This window comes from Aptenodytes patagonicus, chromosome Z, assembly GCF_965638725.1.
Source record: "Aptenodytes patagonicus chromosome Z, bAptPat1.pri.cur, whole genome shotgun sequence".
NCBI lineage: Eukaryota > Metazoa > Chordata > Aves > Sphenisciformes > Spheniscidae > Aptenodytes > Aptenodytes patagonicus.
The window spans coordinates 4,654,498-4,675,896 of record NC_134982.1 but is presented as its reverse complement, the minus strand read 5'-3'; the positions used below and the strand labels follow the sequence as shown (position 1 = coordinate 4,675,896).

Genomic DNA, 21,399 nt, shown 5'->3' with positions numbered 1-21,399 from the left:
TGTTTTCTAAAGAAAATTGTAGTATTGGAGCCCTGGTTCTCCAGAAAAGGCCAATGTAATATTTTTGGTGATTTTCTTCTGGGAACACAATGTTATTTGATGGAATTTACTCTACTAAAGCAGTGGCAATTCAAGATCCTTCAGAGAAAGCTATACAAGAAAGCAATTATTAAACAAATCCTGACATTAAAAATCAAAGTTTCTTTCTACATATATAATGTTGCAATTATTCTCTTTTATGCAAATTAATCCCATTCATAAACTAGGATTTAAAGGTCAGAGGCATTTTCCCCCGAGTGACCTACTGCAGCATCTTGCATAAGAATGGCAAAAAAAGCCCAGCAGATTTACATTGAACCGACATGAATCATTAAGTAGGATAAAGCAAGTAAATACGTGCATACACAGCTCAAACCCAGCCCTTCTTTTTTCCAAGCTAAACTCACTTTTTAACATCGGTGACTCCCCAGCGGGCACTAATTCTCGGACAATCTGACCGTCATCCTCATTTTTGTCAAGCCATCTGGTTTACAAACAGAAGTAAGTTATCTTTGAATAATCAGGACCTATTAGACCTTTCAAAATCTAGGCTGGCTCCACACATAGTAAAAATCCACACCATAGTCAAAAAGATATTTTTACAGGGCTCTGTATCTCTGTTAACTTTGCAGGAGCTTGACCAGACCCTACGGCAGTCACACTTTAAACCTCCGTTCTTCCAGGAAGAGAGATCATGAGAGCCCTGCTCGCAGTAGATAAGCATCTGCTGTGATGTCCATCTGTCTGGAAAGCACAAACTCCATAGCCACAAGTTATTCCTGTAGATGGGCAGTCTCGGTCTTCTGAAAGCATTGACCTTCATTGACCAGAAATACTTGCAGCTTTTATTACTAGCTGCCTTGATTACAACCTTTATAGCATCTAAGTTATTAAAAAAAACCCTTTTTTTTTTTTTCAGTGTTTGCTTACTCTAGTTTATCATCACTTCTCTCTTCCTTACAGATAAGTATATAACCCCTTTTTTCTCCACCAGGAAGGGGATGAACTATGTTGTTCCCATTTTCAGGGCTGACTGTGTGGAGGCAGTTGGCACCAGCAAAAGGAAGGATTTCCTCTGTTTCTCAACATTAATCTAATGATCCAACTGCACTAATTGAGAAGAAGAGCCGGGCACAAAGCAAAATGTAGCATGATCTCAAGGGAAAAAAATCTGAAAGGAAAATTGAAGGGAACCAATTGCCAACCTGGTAATCTTCACAGCTGCTCCTTCAGCCCCAGGGATGAAGGAATTACAGCCCCAACCCCATCATACACCACACAGCAACCATTGCACAACAACAGCAAGGGCCCTGGCAGAGGTTTCTCACTTTCCACTTCAAATCCAGACTGTTGCAGCACTCGGGATATTCCTGTAAGCATCTGCTTAAGGTCAGGTTTCCCACAGCGGTGCACTGGGGCCATTTCAGTCCCCGAACATTGTGTCGTGAGAGCGGGCACAGTTCCCAGAAAGTCCATTGTTCCCAGGTACGCAGCTATCTGCAGCATCATCTTTTGCAGTTAAAAATACTGCTTAAAACCAGCGGGAGTGAACGAAGGACAAGTGAGCAAGCTCTGGCAGGTCACGCAGGGTATTTAAATTGCTATAACAATTCCCAGAACTAGAAAGAGAAAAACAAATCCCCAGAAACTGTTTCTTTTTAAAGGCGGCCACACAGCTATGTGAATGACACCAGACCGTAGAAGACCTGCTTCTGCACAAACACATGCAGCGCAGATGTCCTGCAAGCTTCCTGCAATGTCGCCGTGCCATGTGTGCTCTCCTTGGCTGACCCTCACACCAAAAAGGAGGGGAGCTCACTTGCCGTTTAAGTTTCCACCTTTGATTTTGCTGATGAGCCGGCACACATGGAAACCAGCAAACGACCCTCATAACAGGGATGTGGGGACATGAACAAACGCCCACAGAGAGCTGGATCAAACCTATGGTATCTCACTGGTAATAAGCCAGCACAGCTTACTGTCATGACCAGTTGGGCTCGCCATGGTGACCAAGAAGTAACCAAATATTTTGGAAGACCAAGGGCGATAGGTCTCTGTTCCATCCATCTGAAGGAAGGTTATCTTTTTAGTCTCCTCTCCCTTCCCACGCACAAGAAAACAATAAGCACAAAGAAACCGTGCAGAAAACCAGCACTGGGAGAGAAATCCAAACATGAGCTGAAGCCGGTTGGTCCCAGAAGCATTAGCAGCAAAGCTCCCATGCAAAAGAGGCGCATACAGCCCCACCACAAAGACACACATCTCCACTCCCAGCTCCCCTCTAAGCTTTGGTGGGTTGTCGGGTATGCAGTCTACCCCGTATTCTTCCCTTTCACTCTGTAAAGCAGGTGGCCATGTGCGGGTGGCTTGAAAAGGGCTAAAAGCTAAGGGGGTCAGCATGAAGGTGATGAACACGTGAACATGTGATGATCACACAAACACCATGTGAGGGCACCAGGTGTGGTGGTGTGCCTCAGTGGAGGCTGAGAGGTGTAGTAGGGATAGAGGAGCAGAAAAATCTGTGGGGAAGAGCATGAAATTGATGTCAAGAGCTGAGCAAGGGTGGAGTGCAAGGAGGGCAGAAGAGGAGCATGCCAAGACATCACGTTGTCTTAAGAAAGGAAGCCTTTATTGATGTTTTGGGGTTGGGGGATTTTTTTTACCTGTTAGAACTGGTCCTTAATACCTTTGTATCATGTAGTTCTTGATGCTGGCTCAGGATTCACGTCCTTGGACAGGTATCCAATGGCTAGGGGATCTCATCATCCCAAAAGTCAAGATGCTTCTGCATACATGGATGTTAACTGGGAGGACCCACAAAATTCAAGCCTGAACTTCACCACCCCAGGACCACTGAATTCAGCACGGCCTTCAGGAAGGCAGAAGCTCACAAGGTAGACACACTTCTGCTTTCCTGCTGCTGGTTTTTGTGTCCTGCAAGCTGCTGTTTATGCTGCCAGTGTACATGCTGTTGTTTTCCGTCGCCTTTGCCATTGCTGATGTTTTAGGGAATTGTGGGATGAATCTGGGTGAACCGCTTCTGCGCCAAGGTGGCAGGATGAAAATACATCCCACGAGAAACAGATCTCTGTGTGAAGCATGGAAAATCCTAACTGCTTTGGCAGTGAGGGGGGACAAGAAAAATTAATCCAAAGAGGAGGACACACCCCTAGACAAAGAAATTCCCTCTACCAATGTTGGCACCTACTGATGGCAAGAGGAGTGTGTCTTGGACTGGAAGAGGAAGAGGGAGGTTTATCAGCAGAAGTGGATTAAGGCTCCTTACTTTGTTTCAGCCAAGAGAATAGCCAGAAGTGGCAGAAGCACTATTTTCTCAAGAAGATGACTTTAACTAGTGACAGAGGAAGTATTTGGATGAGCAATGTCATTGTGTTCCTTCCCTTCAGCGCATACACTGCAATATCCTAATTTTACTTCAATGTAATTCCAAGAGCGTATCACTGAGCAGCAGATTGCAACCAGGGGTTTATAGTCTTACACCGAACACAAATGGATTGGCACATCATAAACACACCAGGCTGCAGAAAATAGAATTTTTCAGTATAGTGCCATCATATTCCTAGTACAAAAGACCTGTCAAAATCTTTTGTTTTACCAGAGCTTCCATACGATTTCAGTGCATGTAATTCACATGCCACTGTGGGTTTTGCAAGGGTGTAGTCATGTCCTGTATTATATACTTAGTTCTAAAGAGATATTGTATGTCCAGTAACCCAAAGCAGACACAAATATGACATGAAAGCCACTTCAGAGAGAACTTCTAGAGGATCAGAGAGTCAGGGAAGCACTGGAAATAAATATGGTATGACATCATATATAGCATTTGAAATCCAGTAAATGGTAGCCTGTGTGCAATTAGAATGACTATTACATCCGTTAGATTCAGAGATACATATGTATTTGTGTGTGTCTTTAAATATAACCTAGATGTATAAATATGTGTAAAATAGATAGACATTTCAGTCTATTTTAAGGAAACAAAAGGAGGTTTCTCGGGATCCTTTGTATGATGAACACTTTTGGCATTTGACTGAATAAAAGCTCTTTCACAGGAGTCTCCTAGTGCATCATCCCATTCATGGTTTGTCTGTTGTTCTTCAGAGAATTAACAATGTTCCCTTATGTTTGTGCTGGAGAAAAATTAGGATGGTGCAGTCCATATGCTTAGAAAAAAAAAATGTAATGAAGTATCATTGAAGATTTCAGTGGAGCTGTAATGATTTATAGCATATAAAATTCTATCCTATCACGAACTCACGACTTTGCCTGATTGAAAATTCATTTCTGTCTGGGATATAAATATTATGAAAAATAGGCTATTTTAGAGAATGTCAGCTAGTCCATTCCTGGACTTCCACAGAGCCTTGAGGAGAAAATGAAATCTGAAGAACTCAGTTCTGAGCTTCTAAAAGGTTTGGCTCCAGTTCTGGGGCGAAAGGTGAACTCCTTCATTTTGAACTTTCTAGCGGTATTCATAATCGCAATACCTAAACCACATCAGGTATTAATAGATATAAATTGTTCAGTTGTGCCACTGAATGAGTCAGTGTTCAGTCCCTAAAAGCATGTATATTATAATGTCATGTGGTCATAAGGGAGGAATAGTACTGCAATGCATACAAGTGACGTACTAGTAATTCTGCAAATAACGCTTGGAGAAGTTACTTGCATTTACTTCTTGCAAGCACAGATCAAATGACCGCTTTAAAAATCTCTGAATCTAAGAAAAGCTACAAGCTATTCCCTTTACAGCCAACTGTTTTAAGAGTTGAAAGCACTGGCCTGGGAGTCATTATTTCTCGATGCTCTTCCTGAATCTGACACAAACTCACAATTAATCCACTTAGCTTCTCTTTATCTCTGCTGGCTCCCTTGTACAACACAGACAGTTCTTCTCATAGAGCTCTTGTGACTATTAGATAATAGATGTTCCTATAGAGTCATAAAAAAGCTTTCAAATTAAAAGACAAAACATAGCCGTGTATATGAAAATGTAAATAACAAGAACAGAGACTTCAAGGAGTTATATGCAATGAAGATCCATGAGGGTATCCTACAGACATTCGTTATAGTGGAAGCTGGTTAGCCAGCTCTTTGCTATAATATCTGCTCTCCACACGCTGGTACAGCCTAGTTTTCACAGAGGTAAGAAGCCTGTGAAGCCTTCTACACGGGTGAGATGTGTTTCTGCTGGAAGGCATTTTGTCCTCTAGCTGTCTCACAGTAGCAGCTAAGCAGCAGAAAGTCAATGGAGTAGCTTTCAATAAGGACGCAGCAGCAGAAGTTGTTTTCTCCAGACCATGCAGTTGTGCTGTGTAGAAGAGTGGAAGTTAATCAGGTCTTGGAGATGAAGGCAATGAGAACATCAGCATGTCCACTGGCTGGCCACAGGTTGGCCAAGCAGAAACAGAAGCTTCCCTGGTGTCCCCCAGATGGAGTGTCTAACTAACCTCGCTTGCATTGGCTCACTAAAAGAAGGCCACTCTTCTTGGCCGAGTCTTCTTCAACATCTTGGCTCTGAAGAAGCAGGTGAAGCAGGCCTCTCTGAGCACCTGCCCAAGCAGCGAGGACATAAGCTGTCCTTGGCCTACAGGACTGGAGGGGAACATCCAAACGCTGCAGGTCATGGAGATGTTTATCCCTCACATGGAGGATGCAGTGGGTGAGCACCTTTGCCCTCAGATATCTCCAGCCTCCATGACGACACCCGTATACTGCGATGATGCCCCGGTCTCTCAAGAGACATAAGCATCAAAGATAGTGAGAGGGAGCAGCTGTCCCTGTGTTTGGAGGTGATCAGTCATGTTACCTTCTCAATCTGAGAGGAAGAGATAATGCTGGCACAAGGACAGCAAACAAAGCTGCACGAACAACGCTGATATCACTTGGAAAAAGAGACATTAAGAAAGGCAAGAGTGGAATTCCATCACTTGTGACTTGAAGCCTGAATGCACCCTATTAATATTTTGGGGATAAGGTCTTGGGGTTTTTTCTCCCTCTTTTTTCAGTCCCTGGCCTGAGGGGAATGCCCCATGGACTCTGATGCTTCTGACCCACAGGTGTAAACCTCAGGGGAGGGGGGTCATCACTCCAAGCTGAGGGAAGACACCCAGTTATACAGTCAAGTAAGGAGACAATTCAAAAGGAAATCTTTAAAATGAGCCAGCTGCATAGTGCAGTTAGACACAGAAATATCTCTGAGGAGTCTGAGCGAAACAGCTCTTCACGTGGACACTTCATGTCCAAGTAAAAACCCGTCTCGCTTGCCTGCTTAACTCAGTAAAACATATGGTTGTTAAATATGTATCAAAAGGCAGCAATGACAACATGATGGTTTGTTCTTTGAAAAGGGAGAGACTGGCTTGCTTTTCACAACCAAGATGACATTGCATCTGCTGCTCCATGCTGTCTCCCCAGTGAGTTCGCTCTCTGATGTGACGTGGCTTTAGCAATGCAGAGAGGCTGGGGCTGGCTCTTGTTTTGTATTTGGCTGACTCCCTTCATGATCGTGGAGTTCTTCCTGATTTACAGTGACAAGAGAGAAGTAACCAGCTTAGCGGTTTTACCTTTGTTTGCAATTTAAAAATAATTGTGTGTGCGTTTTACAATTCCACTTGTCCCCCAGGAGATGACTTTTTAGAATGGGTACTTGATGTTGTTAAGTGGAGCTCAGTGGACTTCCATCTCACAGGGTGAACATCCCAAGAGGGCAAGCGGGACTTTACAGGGCACTGAACTACACTGAAGTTAGTCTCTCATGTTTTCACTCAGTTCTCTCTAGTTCGTGCTGTGATGTTGAGGCAGACCCTAGTTAGTGCCAGGACAGATGGTGCATCTCATTCCCCGTGGGCAGCCTCAGTACAGCACATTTCTTTTGGCCACTTGATTGTCTAGGAAAGAGAAGAATACACTTATAACCCACCCATAGGGGTAAGTTACATCCCTTTGCTCTACCACTATCTCTGTCTGCATGATATGCATTTCCCTTCATGCAAGGAGCTCTCAAGATGGCGGCATAACAATTTTGCATTCTCCCAACACAAAAATAGCATCCCATTGCTCCTGGAAAGATGGGATGTGCATGTGAGTGACCAGAACCTCGTCCCACACATGCGATAAAACTAGCAGATTGCAGCAGATTGCAGAGCGTGTTTCTGCAGCAGGCAATTGCAGTGACACTGGATGTGGTACTGGAAGGTTGCATTTTTACCTTTTGGAAATTCTCTGTATTACTAAGCTAATTGCTGAGAAGTTCACAATTCAGATTGCTGTTCGTTTGGCAAGGGGAGTTAACCGTATCTTAAACCTCCCAATCCACACTCTTTGCTTTCGGGCTTAGCAGAAATAAATGAATGAATAAATAAAAAGGATTAAGCTCTGCTCAGAAAATTCCAGTCTTGGAACAATAGCTAGGCTCTTCAAAGTCTGGCAAATGCATAGATGGAGGCATAATTTGCAAGCATTGTTTCCAGTACCTGTAGCAGGGGAATTCCACAGCCTCGCTTTCTGGCTGTCCTTCTTCCCTCACTATCACTTTGGCAAGGTACCAGCCACTGCTTCCTCCTTTGCCATCATGCCCTATCCTCACCCTCCTCACCTGCTTCAGCGTTACCGCTTCAACGAAGAATTCATCAGCCTTTGAGAAGGAAAAGAAAAAAGGTAAGGCAATATTTCTCCTTAAAAACAAACAAACCAACCAAATTTATTATTGCGATCAAACGAAAATCATCAGCATGCTGCAAGATAATTCTTCACAAGGTGAAGGACAAAGTACGAATTAATTTACCAAAGAATGAAAGCTTGAATATTTGTGCTAGATGTATAACATTAGATTTACAAATATATGATCTGCCAGCATTTTAAATCTCCCACATCATTGCATGTCCTCCACAACTGTAAAAAAGAAAAGTAATTTGATTTTTTAAGAAGTTCATACAGAGAGGCAGGAAATCCAAGTTCAAACCCCTGCACAGACATCCGCTTTCTGGGCAACCCGGGGCAGGTCACTTCAGACCAAATCCACAGAGGTATTTAGAGGTACAGTTCAAAGACATACATTACCCCACGTTAAATTCAGACGGGGACTACTGCGCACAATTTAACCCCAGCCATTTCCTGGCATGCAAGCACCGGGCATGGCTGCACAGGGGTATTTCCAGCTGCTCCATGAGTTGTGTTCAGAGATTGGTGCGAACCTAACCCAGCAGCTAAATACCCCTAATACGCCACAAGAGACATGAATTTTGAGTCTTTTTTTTTTTTTTTTTCCCTGGAAAAGGGCTCAAATCACCAACCTACAGATTAGCCCAAGCGATGGCCCCTCAAGACCAGAGCCCTGTTACCCAAAGGCGTACCGGCGGCAGCAGTTCCCGATGGCTGAAGGAAGAGAGATGTATTAAGAGCGAGTTACTCCTCCGGGAATCAGGCCAGACAAGTTTCCATGGTACGTGTACAGACGCACACACATGCGTGGTAAATACTGTGTGTAAACACGCAGCGTATCTGAAGCATATAGCCCAACAGACAGAGATGACTGCTGTGGTTGCCATCTCACTGAGATGCCTCACTAGGTAAGAGAAAGCTAACCAAACACTGCGATTCATCCGTTCTTCATCTCCCAAAAGCCCGTGAAGCACATATGGTGGTAGTATATATCCAGCTAGCTCCCAGAAAGCGTGGTGGCAAGGCAATATTTATTTAAATATTTAAATTTATTAAAAAAATCATAATTTTTCCATCATTCAGGACTCCAAACAGACCTTTAAAATAAAGACAACTAAACAACTAAACTGGTTTAAGTGTTAATGATGGGCTTACATACATGAACAAGTGTTACTTACATACTCAAAACTGTTGAATTGGGGATTTAAGGTATCAAAACCTCACTGAGTCAGTCTAAGTCAATAAAGTCTAATTCATTAGGCCTGATGTTCAACTTACTTATTAACGGCTGATATAAATTAATGAGTAAGTAACTAACTGGAACCACAGCAGGGTAAACACCTAATTTAGAGACATCTTTAAATTTTACCTTCTATACAAGCTGTTAGTTTGCATCTGCAGGCAAACTTTTCAAGTTAAATTGGTAATCAAGGTACTATTGGTTTAAGTGGCTGTAGATTAGAGACCGCAGTGACTTAGCTACATTTCTTTTAACAGGGTATCTGAGTTAATCAGTGTAGATATACTCATTCAGTCTCTTGAATATACGAGCTCTAAGTTTGTCAGGATCAATCCTTAAACGGCTTCCAATTCATTCACCAGCTTTCAGCTCCTCAAGCCAAGAGAGCAGTTTTCCATTAACAGATTCCAGTTCGGTTTATATCATCTGGATACTATTAATCACATGAATTGATTTCCAAAATTATTTTTCCTTTTCCCCCGCCCCCCCCTTTCATGCAAGTTACCCTATAACTCATTCTTGGGAATAAAAATAAAATAGTCATCATCTGTGTTGAAAATATTTGTATCTTCTGTGAATCAAGCATCTTTCTTTGGAACTCCATTGAAACAAGTCTTCAAACCACCACCAAACCATGAGTCATTTTGCTACCATTTTGACAAAACTAGACTTCACCAAATGACAAAATGCTGCCCTTTACAGCTTGGGCCTACCTTTTAAAAATAAAAAAATCTATAATGTAAGTGCATAGGCAAAAATAAGATGTTTGCAATGTCCATGTCTGCAAACCTTTATATCATTTAGAAGCAGAACGAACTTTCACACTATGTAAATGCCACGTGTTTCCATGGACAGGTCTTACAGGCACAAGAAAACCTTGATGAAAGTTCTTTTAAAGTCTAAAAAACTCAGTGATTTCAGTGAAGAATTGGAAATTCTGGATGCTCAAAGGCAAATCCAATGTGCTAATGCTATTTCAGAAACCTAAATTCAACGGTCAGTTTTGAAAACATTACCTTCTTTTATCCTCATTTTGCTTTCCATTCCGAATCTTCAATCAAATAATGACACAAAAGATGGGAAATCTGCAGAGTTCTGTGATCAGATTCTCAAAATCTCCTCCAGGAGATACTGATTACATTTTACCAGTCTAAGTTGGACCCCAGAGATCCAAAATGTGCCTTATAATTGAATATATATTAAGTAGGTTGACCCCATAGATCAGATCAGCACACTATTTGCTTGTTAATCCTACAAGGGCTTTAACTACAGTTTGACCTTTTCATTATCTCCAGCTTCCCAGGGAACAAGCTCTGTCTTCAGTTCAGGCCATTTCCACCCCCCTCCATTCCAGACACAGGCACACAAAAACATGATGAAAACCAGATTGAAAATAAGACACAAAAATTGAGTGCATCGTGGTGGAGGGGAGACTGGAGGAAATATAAAGGAAACACGCTAGGCTTTCGGTTCTGATTTTCACATTAAATAAGTTGCTTTTTCTTCCTTTGCCCCGGGAGCCAAATTTTTGCCATGTTAGATGGAGGGTCTTGGAACATGAACAGGTTTCCTGGAAGCCTTCCCCCATGCAAAGATGCAATTTCAACAGTCAGTACTTAGTTCGGCAGCAAACCAGGAGACTCTTTTATGAACATACCAATGTCAAGCAAGGGCACACTGTCCCTGACCTAAACCTGCCTCCAGCTGCAACCTGTTATGATGCTCTGTGGAGATGATTTATTTCTCCCTACTGCCCCAGCCCAAACTGGCAAGGAAATCAGCCAAGTTTACAAATACACATCTCAACAACAACAACAACAACAAAAAAATCTACAAACCATCACACACTTTAAAACCCATCTTAAGGAGCTGCCGTGTGAACTTACGTTGCCTTTTTCAAATTTATTGACAGTGTTGATGCAGTTGTAGAGGATGCGCTCTCCCGTGTCTCCCTGATCGCCGATGAGGCAGACAAAGACGTTGGCATCTGTGCCGCTCCCACTTACCGTCCCAGTGCAAACTGTCACCCGGTATTTTATCACTGTGGAGATATAAATTAATAAAACAATTTCAGCAACACGATTAATTGCCATTTAAATTTACTGCATTTTCCACAGACTTGCAATTAATTTTAAGTGTTCATACTTCCAGCTGGTACTTCTGCTGATGTATTGACTTTTACACTTCCATGTTATCACTGGGAAAAGAAAAAAAGCCAAAATAGGAAGGCCTGAAAACCCATAAAACCCCTCCAAAGAAGGACACAAAAATGCCGTCCCCTTCGGGTAAAACTTCATGAATTGGAGTGCATAGCCTTCTCGGGGCCCCAGCCCTCCTACCTCCCCTCCTGCCTTCCCAACAGCGTCCTGGTGACAGAAGACCTTATAACAATGTGTTTGGGGAAAACATCATTTTCAGCATCCAGGGGCATGGCAGGCAGACAAAAAGAGTTAAACAGGGCTGAGCGCTCAGGGATCTGAAGAACAGGCTCTTCATGTTGGCTTTATGGGGCAGGACAAGCCCAGTTGGCCCCATCTCCTTGGGACCCTCATAGTGCAGGAGGTTGGATCGTGTCTTGCCTCCTTGTCACCTTTGAAATCTTTATTCAGGATTTTGCTGGATGGATTTTGAGCTGCAACCTTCCTCCCCGCACCCTGCCCTCCTCTCTGCCCTCCCATTCCATTGGGTGAAAGATTTCCAGAAGAAATTTCACAACGAAGAACCAGCCCATAGACCAACCTCCAAGAGAGAGAGACCTTTTTGTCCAGCATCGGGAGAAGACAAGAAGCAATGCTCCCACCCTCCCTCCGAAACCCGCCTGCAAGCCCAACACGCCTCTGCTCAGCACAACTGCTCCTCACGGGAAAGTGCCTGCATTTGAACTCAAGCAGCCCTCTCCACAGTTGATTAAAAATACTTTTCAAAACCAGGTTTATTTACATTTTAATAACATCTGCAATTACAATTACTCTTCCCCTTCTGAGGAACTGCTCAGCTGCATGCAGATCACTGAGTTCATCGGAAGTTTCAGAGAACAGGACTCGTGGTCTACAGAGTGTGGAGCCCGATTGGGTGCTTTGGTGGAAATAAGAGAAATCCCAATGGCCACCTTGAGATATTCTGCTCTCCAAAATTCTCCCTCCAAGTACATTTAGTTCTTGTGACACTGGGTCAAGACAGAAGTGACCACTTCAGGAAGCCAACGCAAAGTTCTGCAGCCTTCCTTAATTAAATCTCCAGTTCAAGCATAGTTAACCCAATAAATAGTTCGGATTGCTCACACGTACTGAAAAGCGCCTATGCTCCTGCACAACTGTTCTGTGCAACTTCGTGTACATTTATACATATAGCTGAATAAATGTGCTCATAATTAAATAAAACTTTAAAGCCCAAAAATGGTTGTTAAAGTTTAGATTGCATTTCAGCTAAGCTTGCTTTCCATAAACGTCTCTTTAAACCTGGCATTTCACATTTTAAGGAAGACTGGAAAAAATACAAGTTTGGGGAAAAAAAAAAAAAAAAATAGCTCTGGAAACAATTGTGCTGTGGCCAGATCTCTCCCATCTCCCACCACAGAGAAATCTGCTCAGAATAAGAGCCTGGGATTTCTGAGGCTTCATGCAGCTAATGATGTACACAGAAAATACTGCAGAGAGAAAGTGCCAGAAAGAGAAGATAATTGAATTGCATCGGTCTGCCTATGCATCCCTTACACAAAGAGGGTTTCTTTCTATTCAGGTCCTAAGCGAGCCCCTGCATGGAGCCCGTGGCTCTCACCTGGCATGACTTCAGTCACTAGAGATCCCTCTGCAGGGAGCTCCCGCACGATCTCATTGTCGTCTTCATTTATATCTAGCCAGCGGCCGCAGTTGAACGAGTATTTTTCTTTTGTCAGCGTTTTCAGCAGAGTTACCTTCATTAAATCAAAACACTGCATGAGTTCAGAGGCTTGAAGACAAAAAAGCAACAAGCTCCTGACAGGTTTTTTGCCTGAGAAGCAAGAGTAGGTAGCAGCAGAGAAATAACACACATTAATAACGAGACCATCACTCAGATTCACACACCGCAGCGATGCACGGAGCAAAGTCTGTCATAGCTGATGACTTTTCATTCCCCCTTTCTCCAATTGCTCCACGGTGTTGTGAAAGTTTTGATGGATACCGTGGCTCTTAGTAATTGCTCGTCATATGCCACTGTACAAATTCACAGAGCAAACTGTGGCTGGCTCTTGCACTGCTGGTCCCTGCAGCTCAAAACCAGTGCATGGCACATTTAGAAAACACTCAGAAAACGGCAACAAGAATGATCAAAGATCTGCAGTAGCTTCCAAAGGAGTAATGAGCAAATAAGGTGGGGCTCTGCAGATGGCTGGAGAAGCAGGTAAAGAGAGGGTGTGATGGACTACAACATCACAGGTGGCATGGAGAAGGCAGAGGGGGGTCAACTATTCACCCTTCTGCTATGAGAAATACAGGGCATCAAATGATGCTTGTAGACCGAGGTTCAAAGCAAACAAAAGGACACAGTCAACCTGTGAAGTCCTTGCCAAACGCTGTTATGGTCACTAAAAGTTTGATTGTTCAAGGGGAGACTGGAACTTTTAAACAAATAAATGGAAGAGAAACCTACTAAATGCTTCGTATTTAGTAGATCTGTTCAGGAAGTAAGTCTCCAACTGGAAATAGCTGAAAGCTGGAAGAATATTAGGGGGAAGTATCATAATGCTTGTCCTTTTCTTACTGTTCTCTAATCATGCACTTATGTGACACAGGAGAGAGGTTGTTGGGCTAGATGGACTTTTGGCCAGACCAGTATGGCTGTTCTTGCGTTCGTGTAATAGAAAATGGAAGCCTGCCCTGACATGAAGCAAGCCTGGCATGAAATGTGTAAAGACTGGAACAAAGCATCGTTAAGGCTTCATCGGAGTTCCTAGATGCTAAAATGGATGCAGAAGAGATGGGATTCACGCGCCACGAGCCTGATGCATCCAGAAAACTTCAGACTGGCTGTATACGGGCAGATTGATTTCATGCATCTTCACCAGGTTTGCTTAGACAGTTTGGCCCAAGGTGAATCCTAGACACACTGTCAGATCCCTCTTGTCCTCCCTGAACACAATTTCTGTGCAGGAAAAGAGGATACCCCAGGGAAATGTACAGCTATGGAAGGTCTAAGCATTCTTTGCTCACCATCTGTGAACAAACTAATAGAGATGATTGCAGTGGCCCAAAGTCTGACCAGTGCTTTCTTTTTGATAAAGACCACAGCCAGACACCTTCTCCCGCTATATGGTGAACAAAGCAGTACTTGATGCCCTTTCCCCACTGGAGAGGTGTTTGGCTGCGTATGCTTTCTCAGCTCCCTGACAATGCAGGAGAGCAGAATCTGTCAAAGCACATTAGAGGCACGCGAGAAAAATCTCTAAGTGGTAAATTGGGATTTATCATCACAGTTCTTTATGGCTGCGCAGCAAAGTGTATGTCCTGTTAAGTGCAGAGAATGTCTTCCAAGCTCTGCAGGAGTATGGGTGAAGCTTAGAGATGAACTTGCCGCCTTGCAGACCCAGGTGAGGGATGACAGCACGGTAATCATTGCTGGTAGAACAGAGGACATGTGACTGAAAACCAAGCAGATCACCCTTTTTATCTCCCAAACAGCACGGTGCTGCTCTCGCCTGCAAAGTCTCCACAGGCTTCTCCAGTCTGCAAGTGTCCACCTCCTGCAACAGGGTTGTCAGCATTTCAGGGAAGGTTATGCTCCACCGTACAATAGGTCTCTACCATAATCAGTTTTTTGCTATGACCAGCCTAAATAGGCCATAGAAGGAGTGGGTTTGCCTCTCTGTGCAGTAATGATGTCTAGAAGAGCAGGGGACCCCCGCCAGAAGCAGTGAGGGGGGACTACGGTGGTCTGACGCTGGCAGGATGGGGAAACGTGCTTTTCACCGTCGATCTGGGCTGTTGGCAGCTGCCATTTCCCACTGCTCTTATTTCCCATACATAGCTGGGCTGAACCGAGAGGGACAGGAAGGAGATGGAATTTCCTCCAAAAAAACCACACAGTGAATCTTTCTCTCCCCACACATTTTTGCAAACGCTACAATGTGCTCTCTTCACATCCCATTTTTCGTGTAGGATTTCCAGTTCCACCCCTCGGCCAGCACCGTCTGTAAAGGGAGGCACCTCTGACCACTGCACATCAAACTCAGCTGCCAGCTGGGGAACGCAGTGACCCAGGGCTGACACTGCACACCTCTGCGACCAGCCTGGCTTTTCAGCTCTACCTTCCCTTGCTGTCCTCTCACCTTATTCAGATGCCAGCCAGCGAAGGGATTTCTTTTCTCGTGCCATATCCGAAGCTTGTAAAATGTGCCCAAATCAGGCAGCTCGATCTACAGAGGGGAAAAAAACCCCAACATTATTTCTGTAGGTCAGCAAAGCATGCACACAAAGGACACCTCTGAAAATCTTTTAAGAGACAAATCAGAGAGGGGTCAAATACTAAAGTTAAAAAACCAATTATGTTCTTTAAAATTAATAAACCCTACTCCGCAAAGATAGCTTGATGCCTCTCTTTCAGGGGAGGAGAACATATAATTTGAATCCAAACATTTTTGATCATGAGAGTTCCTTGAAACCATTCCTCCCAGTAAGAACTAAGGCCAATTCTCAAGCTTCAGCTCTTTCTCAAACACGGTCTGCGAAGCACAACCACGTTTCCTCCAGAAGGTATCTACAGCTGCTGGTGAAAACGGGGTAAATGTTTTTGCTACAGCCATGCCTTAAAATCCTCTGTTTCTCAATTTTTCTCTGACCAGTCCCCAGTTAACTTTTAAACATATTTGTTCCTAAACACAAAAAGACCCTCCCCAGCCTCCAAACTCAACATGCTGTTGCGCTCAGCCCCAAATATTCGTGGAGGCTCACGTCCAAGGAGGCTGAAGACCAGATCACTGAGGAGAGAAAACACCACTGCTAATTCTCCTGTAAATAGCTAATGACCACTTAGGCACTGGGGGGAAAAATAGATAAATCATTAGCTTTAGAGAGGCATGGTCTAAATGGGTGGAGCAGTCTATAACAAACATGAGTGGGGCTGTGCCTGAGGGGGAGACTATCTGCTTCAGGAGCCACAAAGGAGATGTGGCACTTAGTACCACCATGACTTGAAGTCATCACCACCTGAGCACCCAGGAACACCAGCCTAAGCCCTGTTTGGAGAAGACAAGCCATATCCATAGGTGGGGAAATCATTTGCATCACCACCAAACTGAGTCACTTCACCTCCACTTCAGAAGGATCTAGTGAGGTAAAGATCTCGTGCTGCTGATTTTCTGTACAGGGCTGAAGCTAATGTCCTGGAAAACAATACCATGCCAAATTTATCACTAGCACGAGATTCATACCATGAACTTGTCAATTTGTCCAGTTTCAAAGTTGTCTGAATTGTTGTCCAGCTTCATCTCGTCTGACTTCCCCTTGTCTCCGTAAATCTGGAAGAAGATGGTGGCATCTGTCCCTGCATTCTTAATATCACTTGTCCAGATCCACAGAGACCAGGGGCTTTCTACAAAGAAAGGTTCAAGACATTTTGTTTAAAAAGTCATTTTTAAAGGTGTCCTGGTGAAAAACATAATTCTCATTCTTTCCCCTGGGTGGTAGAGAGGGCAGGATGGTATGAAAGAAGACCAGGACATTTTATCCTTTTTTGCACAAACATAATCAGCTGCTACATGACATACAGGAATGAGATTGCCTGGAAATATGATTCTGTGTTTCCATTTAAAATAAAATGAGGAAAACCATAAATCACCACTTTCCAGGTGAACCATATTCTTCTATGTCATACATTACTAACAGGGTAATCCAGGGACGTGCTCCATCTCTGTAGTTTCAGTATACTTCTCCAACACCTCCAACTCTAGCTTCAAAGACCATTTTAAAGCCAGGGAAATACTGTCAGCTTTCTTTTTGTCAATGAGAAAGAGTCTCCAGTTACTTGCGTACGGTGCAATGCAGGTCCAGGTAGCTCCTAAAACTTGCTCCAGATGGTCTGTGTCTGGAACAAGGAGGAGTATGGATGCAGCCATGTATCACTTCATCCTGAGCTAATGAGCCTTCCTGAGACTGGACCAGTTACCCCAGATACGCCTTTTGCAGGATAGGCTGGCTCGGAGCCCATTCCGGTATCTCTAGCCAGGCTGCGTGGTGTGGGGCAAACATGCTCAGAGCAATGTAAAGATATTTTTCAGAAGTTTTAAAATTATTTAAATGCCCAAATCCCACCTGACTTTAGTTAGCACTTGTGTTACTCTAAGTGTGTTTGTGCCACAAAGATCGTGGCAAAGCTACAAAATTTTTCTCTTTTAAGTCTTTACCCAACATTTTAACTGTAAGAGCAATCCACCTGCAGCAACTTTACATTGGTTTTCACACCAGAGGATGGTTGCACATATAAAGGTGACGTTATTTCCTCTAAAGAGCCCCTCATGCATTCTTTATTGATAATAACATGTTTCACTTCTGCAGGCCTTGCAGCACCTACAGGAGAGGGAACAGGTTTCTTTCCTGACTCAGACATCAGCTGAATTATTAACAAATCCTAATGAAAGAATTGCTAACCCTTTCGGTATGCCTGAGCCCACATGAGCATGGCTTGACCTTCAGAGCCCAGAATGGAATATAAAAATATGATGACATGCATATAAATTAGATTTTTACTGACCTACTCAGCATTTGACTGTAAAAAAGAGGCGACAGCTACTCAGAAAATGAGGAGGAAGAGGGAGCTCTCTTTTAGAAAAAGTTTTGCCCTTATTTTAATAATATGCAAAATGTTGATAGCCACTCCCTGCTGAAAAGCACCAGCAAGTTTTATCTGAGCAGAAATGAAGCTAAGGCAAGTTTGCGTATGGCATGTGATACAGCAGCCTTCTCTCCCTGGGGAAAAGAGCAAGGGCAATTCAGACAACAGAGACTTCTCTCATCTGTCTGGTTTGGCCTCCCTGACCTCTTGCTGAAGGAAAGGAGGAGTGATGCATGCAGGGAGGGGGAAAGGGGAACTTGTAACAGAATTAAATGCTGATAGAGGGCTGTCAGGGAGAAACCACACAGGGAGAAACGTGGGTGAGCTAGGTCTGCAGCTGCCGGAGGAGCCCAGGCATTTCCCCAAATACCCATCATCATCCTCCCAGGGCTCGCTGGGCATGTTCCCCTGTTTCCTCTTCCTTTGCATCGAGGGATCCAGGCAGTTTGGAAATTCTCGGGACCAGAGCAAATATTCCCCAGGGCAGAAACATCAGGGAGGGCTAGACCTGACACAACAGTTTCCAGGATAACATTCAAGATAAGGGGGGGGGGGGGGGGGAGGGGGGGGGAATAAAAAAAAAAGACTGAGAATAAATACAAGCTACACGTCGAGCTGCAATCTGCTGAGGGAACAGCTTGCAAACGCTGCACAGGGAGCCATTTCACCATGGATACCCAAAGTGAGGTTGAACCAAGCTTTGATCAGCTCTACAGAAAGGGACAGTCCTATATGCACGGGGAGATAGGCGAGATGCCATAATAGGTCTTTTCTAACTCCAAGTCTTATGCTTCTATAATCTGGCAGCTAAAGGTCACAGATTTCTCAAGGCTAATGCTCTCTGTCTATCTCCTGCGCTGCAGCAGCAGGGGAATTAGCCTGTCAATAACAATCAGAGCTGATAATAGAGGGTTAAAGGTTGCAGATGCTTTAGTTAAATGGACCGAGTCAGAGGCGCAATGTGGTTATAACACTGACTAACATTTAGATAAAGCTTATTTAAATGAACTGCTCTTTAAGCAGGAGCCCACCCAAAGCATTCGGATTAAACTGTATCTATTATCCTAATTAAAACATTCTGCTTACACATACACACTGGCGCAGGCGAGACGGCAGCGATCCGTTTTGCTTGGTGCAAAACCAGCCAGCAAGGCTGGGTGCTGGAGCCGTGTGTGGATGGATGAACATGCCGTTACGCTGCCCTGCACGGCACCAAGCAGCACCGAGCAGCAAACATGTGCCATTGCCTCCCTCTAGAGAAGAGGCTTCAAACGCGGCACTCGTCTGCCTCGGGAGGCACGTTTGGCAGCTGGACAGGACTAAGAGCTGGTTTTTCTCTAAGGCCAAGAGTAAAAAAGTTGAAGTTAGCGGGAAGAGTTTGTTTTTTCTTCCTGTTTTTCCCCAGGTTTGTGTTTTTATTATATTTAAGTTTTGTTTCCATCTGGAACAGGAAAGCTTTGCTTCTGTAGTGATAAGAAACATAACCTGGCGTGTCTGCAAAGGTGAGATGGCGGCTGAGGCAGCCCTAAGCCCAGTGAACTTAGGAAGGTTGCCAGGTCCAATTTCTTCCCTTAAGAAAACGAGTGCAATTCTTCAAAATATTTTAAAAGTTTCATTTTAAACTCCCTAAATCAGGACGTTCAAAGCTGAAACTCACGCAGGACTCAATTCATTTGAGCCTCTACTTGACCACGGGCCTACCCATGTCATGTTGCATGGGTGACACTCAGGGTGCTGTTGCGTGGGGGGGGGTCACAGGAGCCTCCTGGGCACTTGTACCTACTTTTCAGTCTTCTCTGGCGCAGGGAGATCATTTCGTAGAGCTCCCGTTCTACGAGACCATCTCCTTCATCTTCATCCAGCCATTTCCTACACGGGAAGGTTTGCTCAATACCAGTGAATGGGCAGTAAACCACCACCTAGGAAAAGAAACTGGGAACGTGAGTTTGAATATTCTGTTACTGGCAGCTCACAGGACCTTGATACTGGAAACTTAAGTAACTGAAGCAAAGACAGAGCTGGAGATTTTGGTCCTGCTCTCAAAATCAGGTTTTCTGGACCAACATGAACTGGACTGGTTGCACGATGCCCAATTTGGAGTATAGCTAGGACCCATCTGTCCTGTTATTCCCACTTTTCCAGAAGTACATCAAAACGGGTCAACAACGAAGAGGTAAAACACCACGAGGGGAAGGGAACGGGAACAGGCAGTGTGGCTGCAGGAGTCAGCGTCATGTCAGTGTGCAGCACATGCCCTGCACCACACCAGTGCACAGTAGGGTTTTGCAGGAAACACAAGACACAAAAAGCCTTCAACCACATCCGAAGCTGATTTTGCTTTCCAGGAAAACTGCATTTTCTCCCAGCTTCAGGGTAGGCAGCTGCCTCCCTCTCCACTCTCCCATTAGCTCCTGCTGATTTTGTACACAATCTCACATCACATATTGCTCCGCTACCTCCCAGTAACAGCTGTGGTCAGCCACTTTTTTTACTGAGCTCCAAAGCAGCATCTAAAAGCTTCAGGAAATTCTGAGTATAGATGATAACTTTTAAATGCTCAGCTGAATGAACATCTGAAGGTGCTTCTGGCGCTGAGCAAACAATAAACTCTATCTTTGTGACTGCAAAGGGGCAATCAACCCAATTAGCGAGTGATTGACTTATGCATTGAATGTACCTTTGAGGCAATCAGCTACTACCATGCATTATGTATAATATTGACTTGTTAAACCGGGGATATCGTCATCCAAATAAAAGCAGATTTTTAAAATTTTTTTTAAACTGTGTTTGGTTGTTGGGGTCAGGTTATGAATAGGAAACAGTCTGACAGCTGCCTACAGACAAACAACTTAGTCTCACCTTCTCACAAAACCAGCCAGAACTGACACCGCAATTATCATGCCCAATGGTGACTCTGCTGAGAGGGCTGAGAAGGGCAGCTATCTCCACGTTAAAGAGATCTGTCCTGGCACGCTCAAATTCACCTCCTTCCAAGAAAATCTTCCCACTGTTCTTTAAGCCTTTGGAGCCGTGGAGGATTACGTGGATCTTGGAGTTTGTGCCAGCTCCTCTGATATCTCCTGTCACTACAGCAACGTTGTACACAATACCTGAAGGAATCAGGAATTCGATTAGGAAGAAAAAAAGGGAGGAAAAAAGGCTGAGAGTAATAATTTTTGATTGGATTTACATTGGCCTCTACTGGTTTCCCACTGGTCTTTTTAGCTTTCGACTTACACGCAGTGCAATGCTTCATTTGTTTTCCTTCCACACGTACTCACAGCTACCTTCAGATTGTCCAAGAGAAACAGGTTTGTGGCAACAAATTCACTCAAAAAAAGTATGGTTTTTTTTATCACCACGTGGTGATGATTAGGTAAAGAAAGGCAAAAAATTGAACTGGCAACTAAGTCACTTGATTTTGAGAGGTACCAAGCACCAGACGCATCAGAGAATGCTTAGATGACGGAGGGGTGTTGCTTTAAACAGTGGTGGCAAGATCTGCAGCATCACAAAACTCTGAAAACATGGGGTCAGCAGGCCTTGATGCTGCTGAAGCCAGAAGGACCCTCACTGCCACTCTGAGAGCCTAAAGATCTCAGCAAAGCAAGGCTTGGAAAAGGCATTAGCCC

At 44.0% G+C, this 21,399-nt stretch overlaps 1 protein-coding gene across 1 annotated transcript in view; it reads right to left on the bottom strand.

Annotated features, from left to right (window-relative positions):
• Positions 1–21,399, bottom strand: part of LOC143172921 (lipoxygenase homology domain-containing protein 1-like) — a 148,831-nt gene that overhangs the window by 80,073 nt on the left and 47,359 nt on the right. The window contains exons 8-15 of the mRNA XM_076362807.1: positions 20,627–20,877; positions 19,551–19,686; positions 16,368–16,528; positions 15,267–15,353; positions 12,740–12,875; positions 10,849–11,003; positions 7,536–7,696; positions 447–523 (exon numbers count right to left, since the gene is read on the bottom strand). Of these exons, the coding sequence (XP_076218922.1) occupies positions 447–523; positions 7,536–7,696; positions 10,849–11,003; positions 12,740–12,875; positions 15,267–15,353; positions 16,368–16,528; positions 19,551–19,686; positions 20,627–20,877 (1,164 nt within the window). The remainder of the gene's footprint in view (positions 1–446; positions 524–7,535; positions 7,697–10,848; positions 11,004–12,739; positions 12,876–15,266; positions 15,354–16,367; positions 16,529–19,550; positions 19,687–20,626; positions 20,878–21,399) is intronic.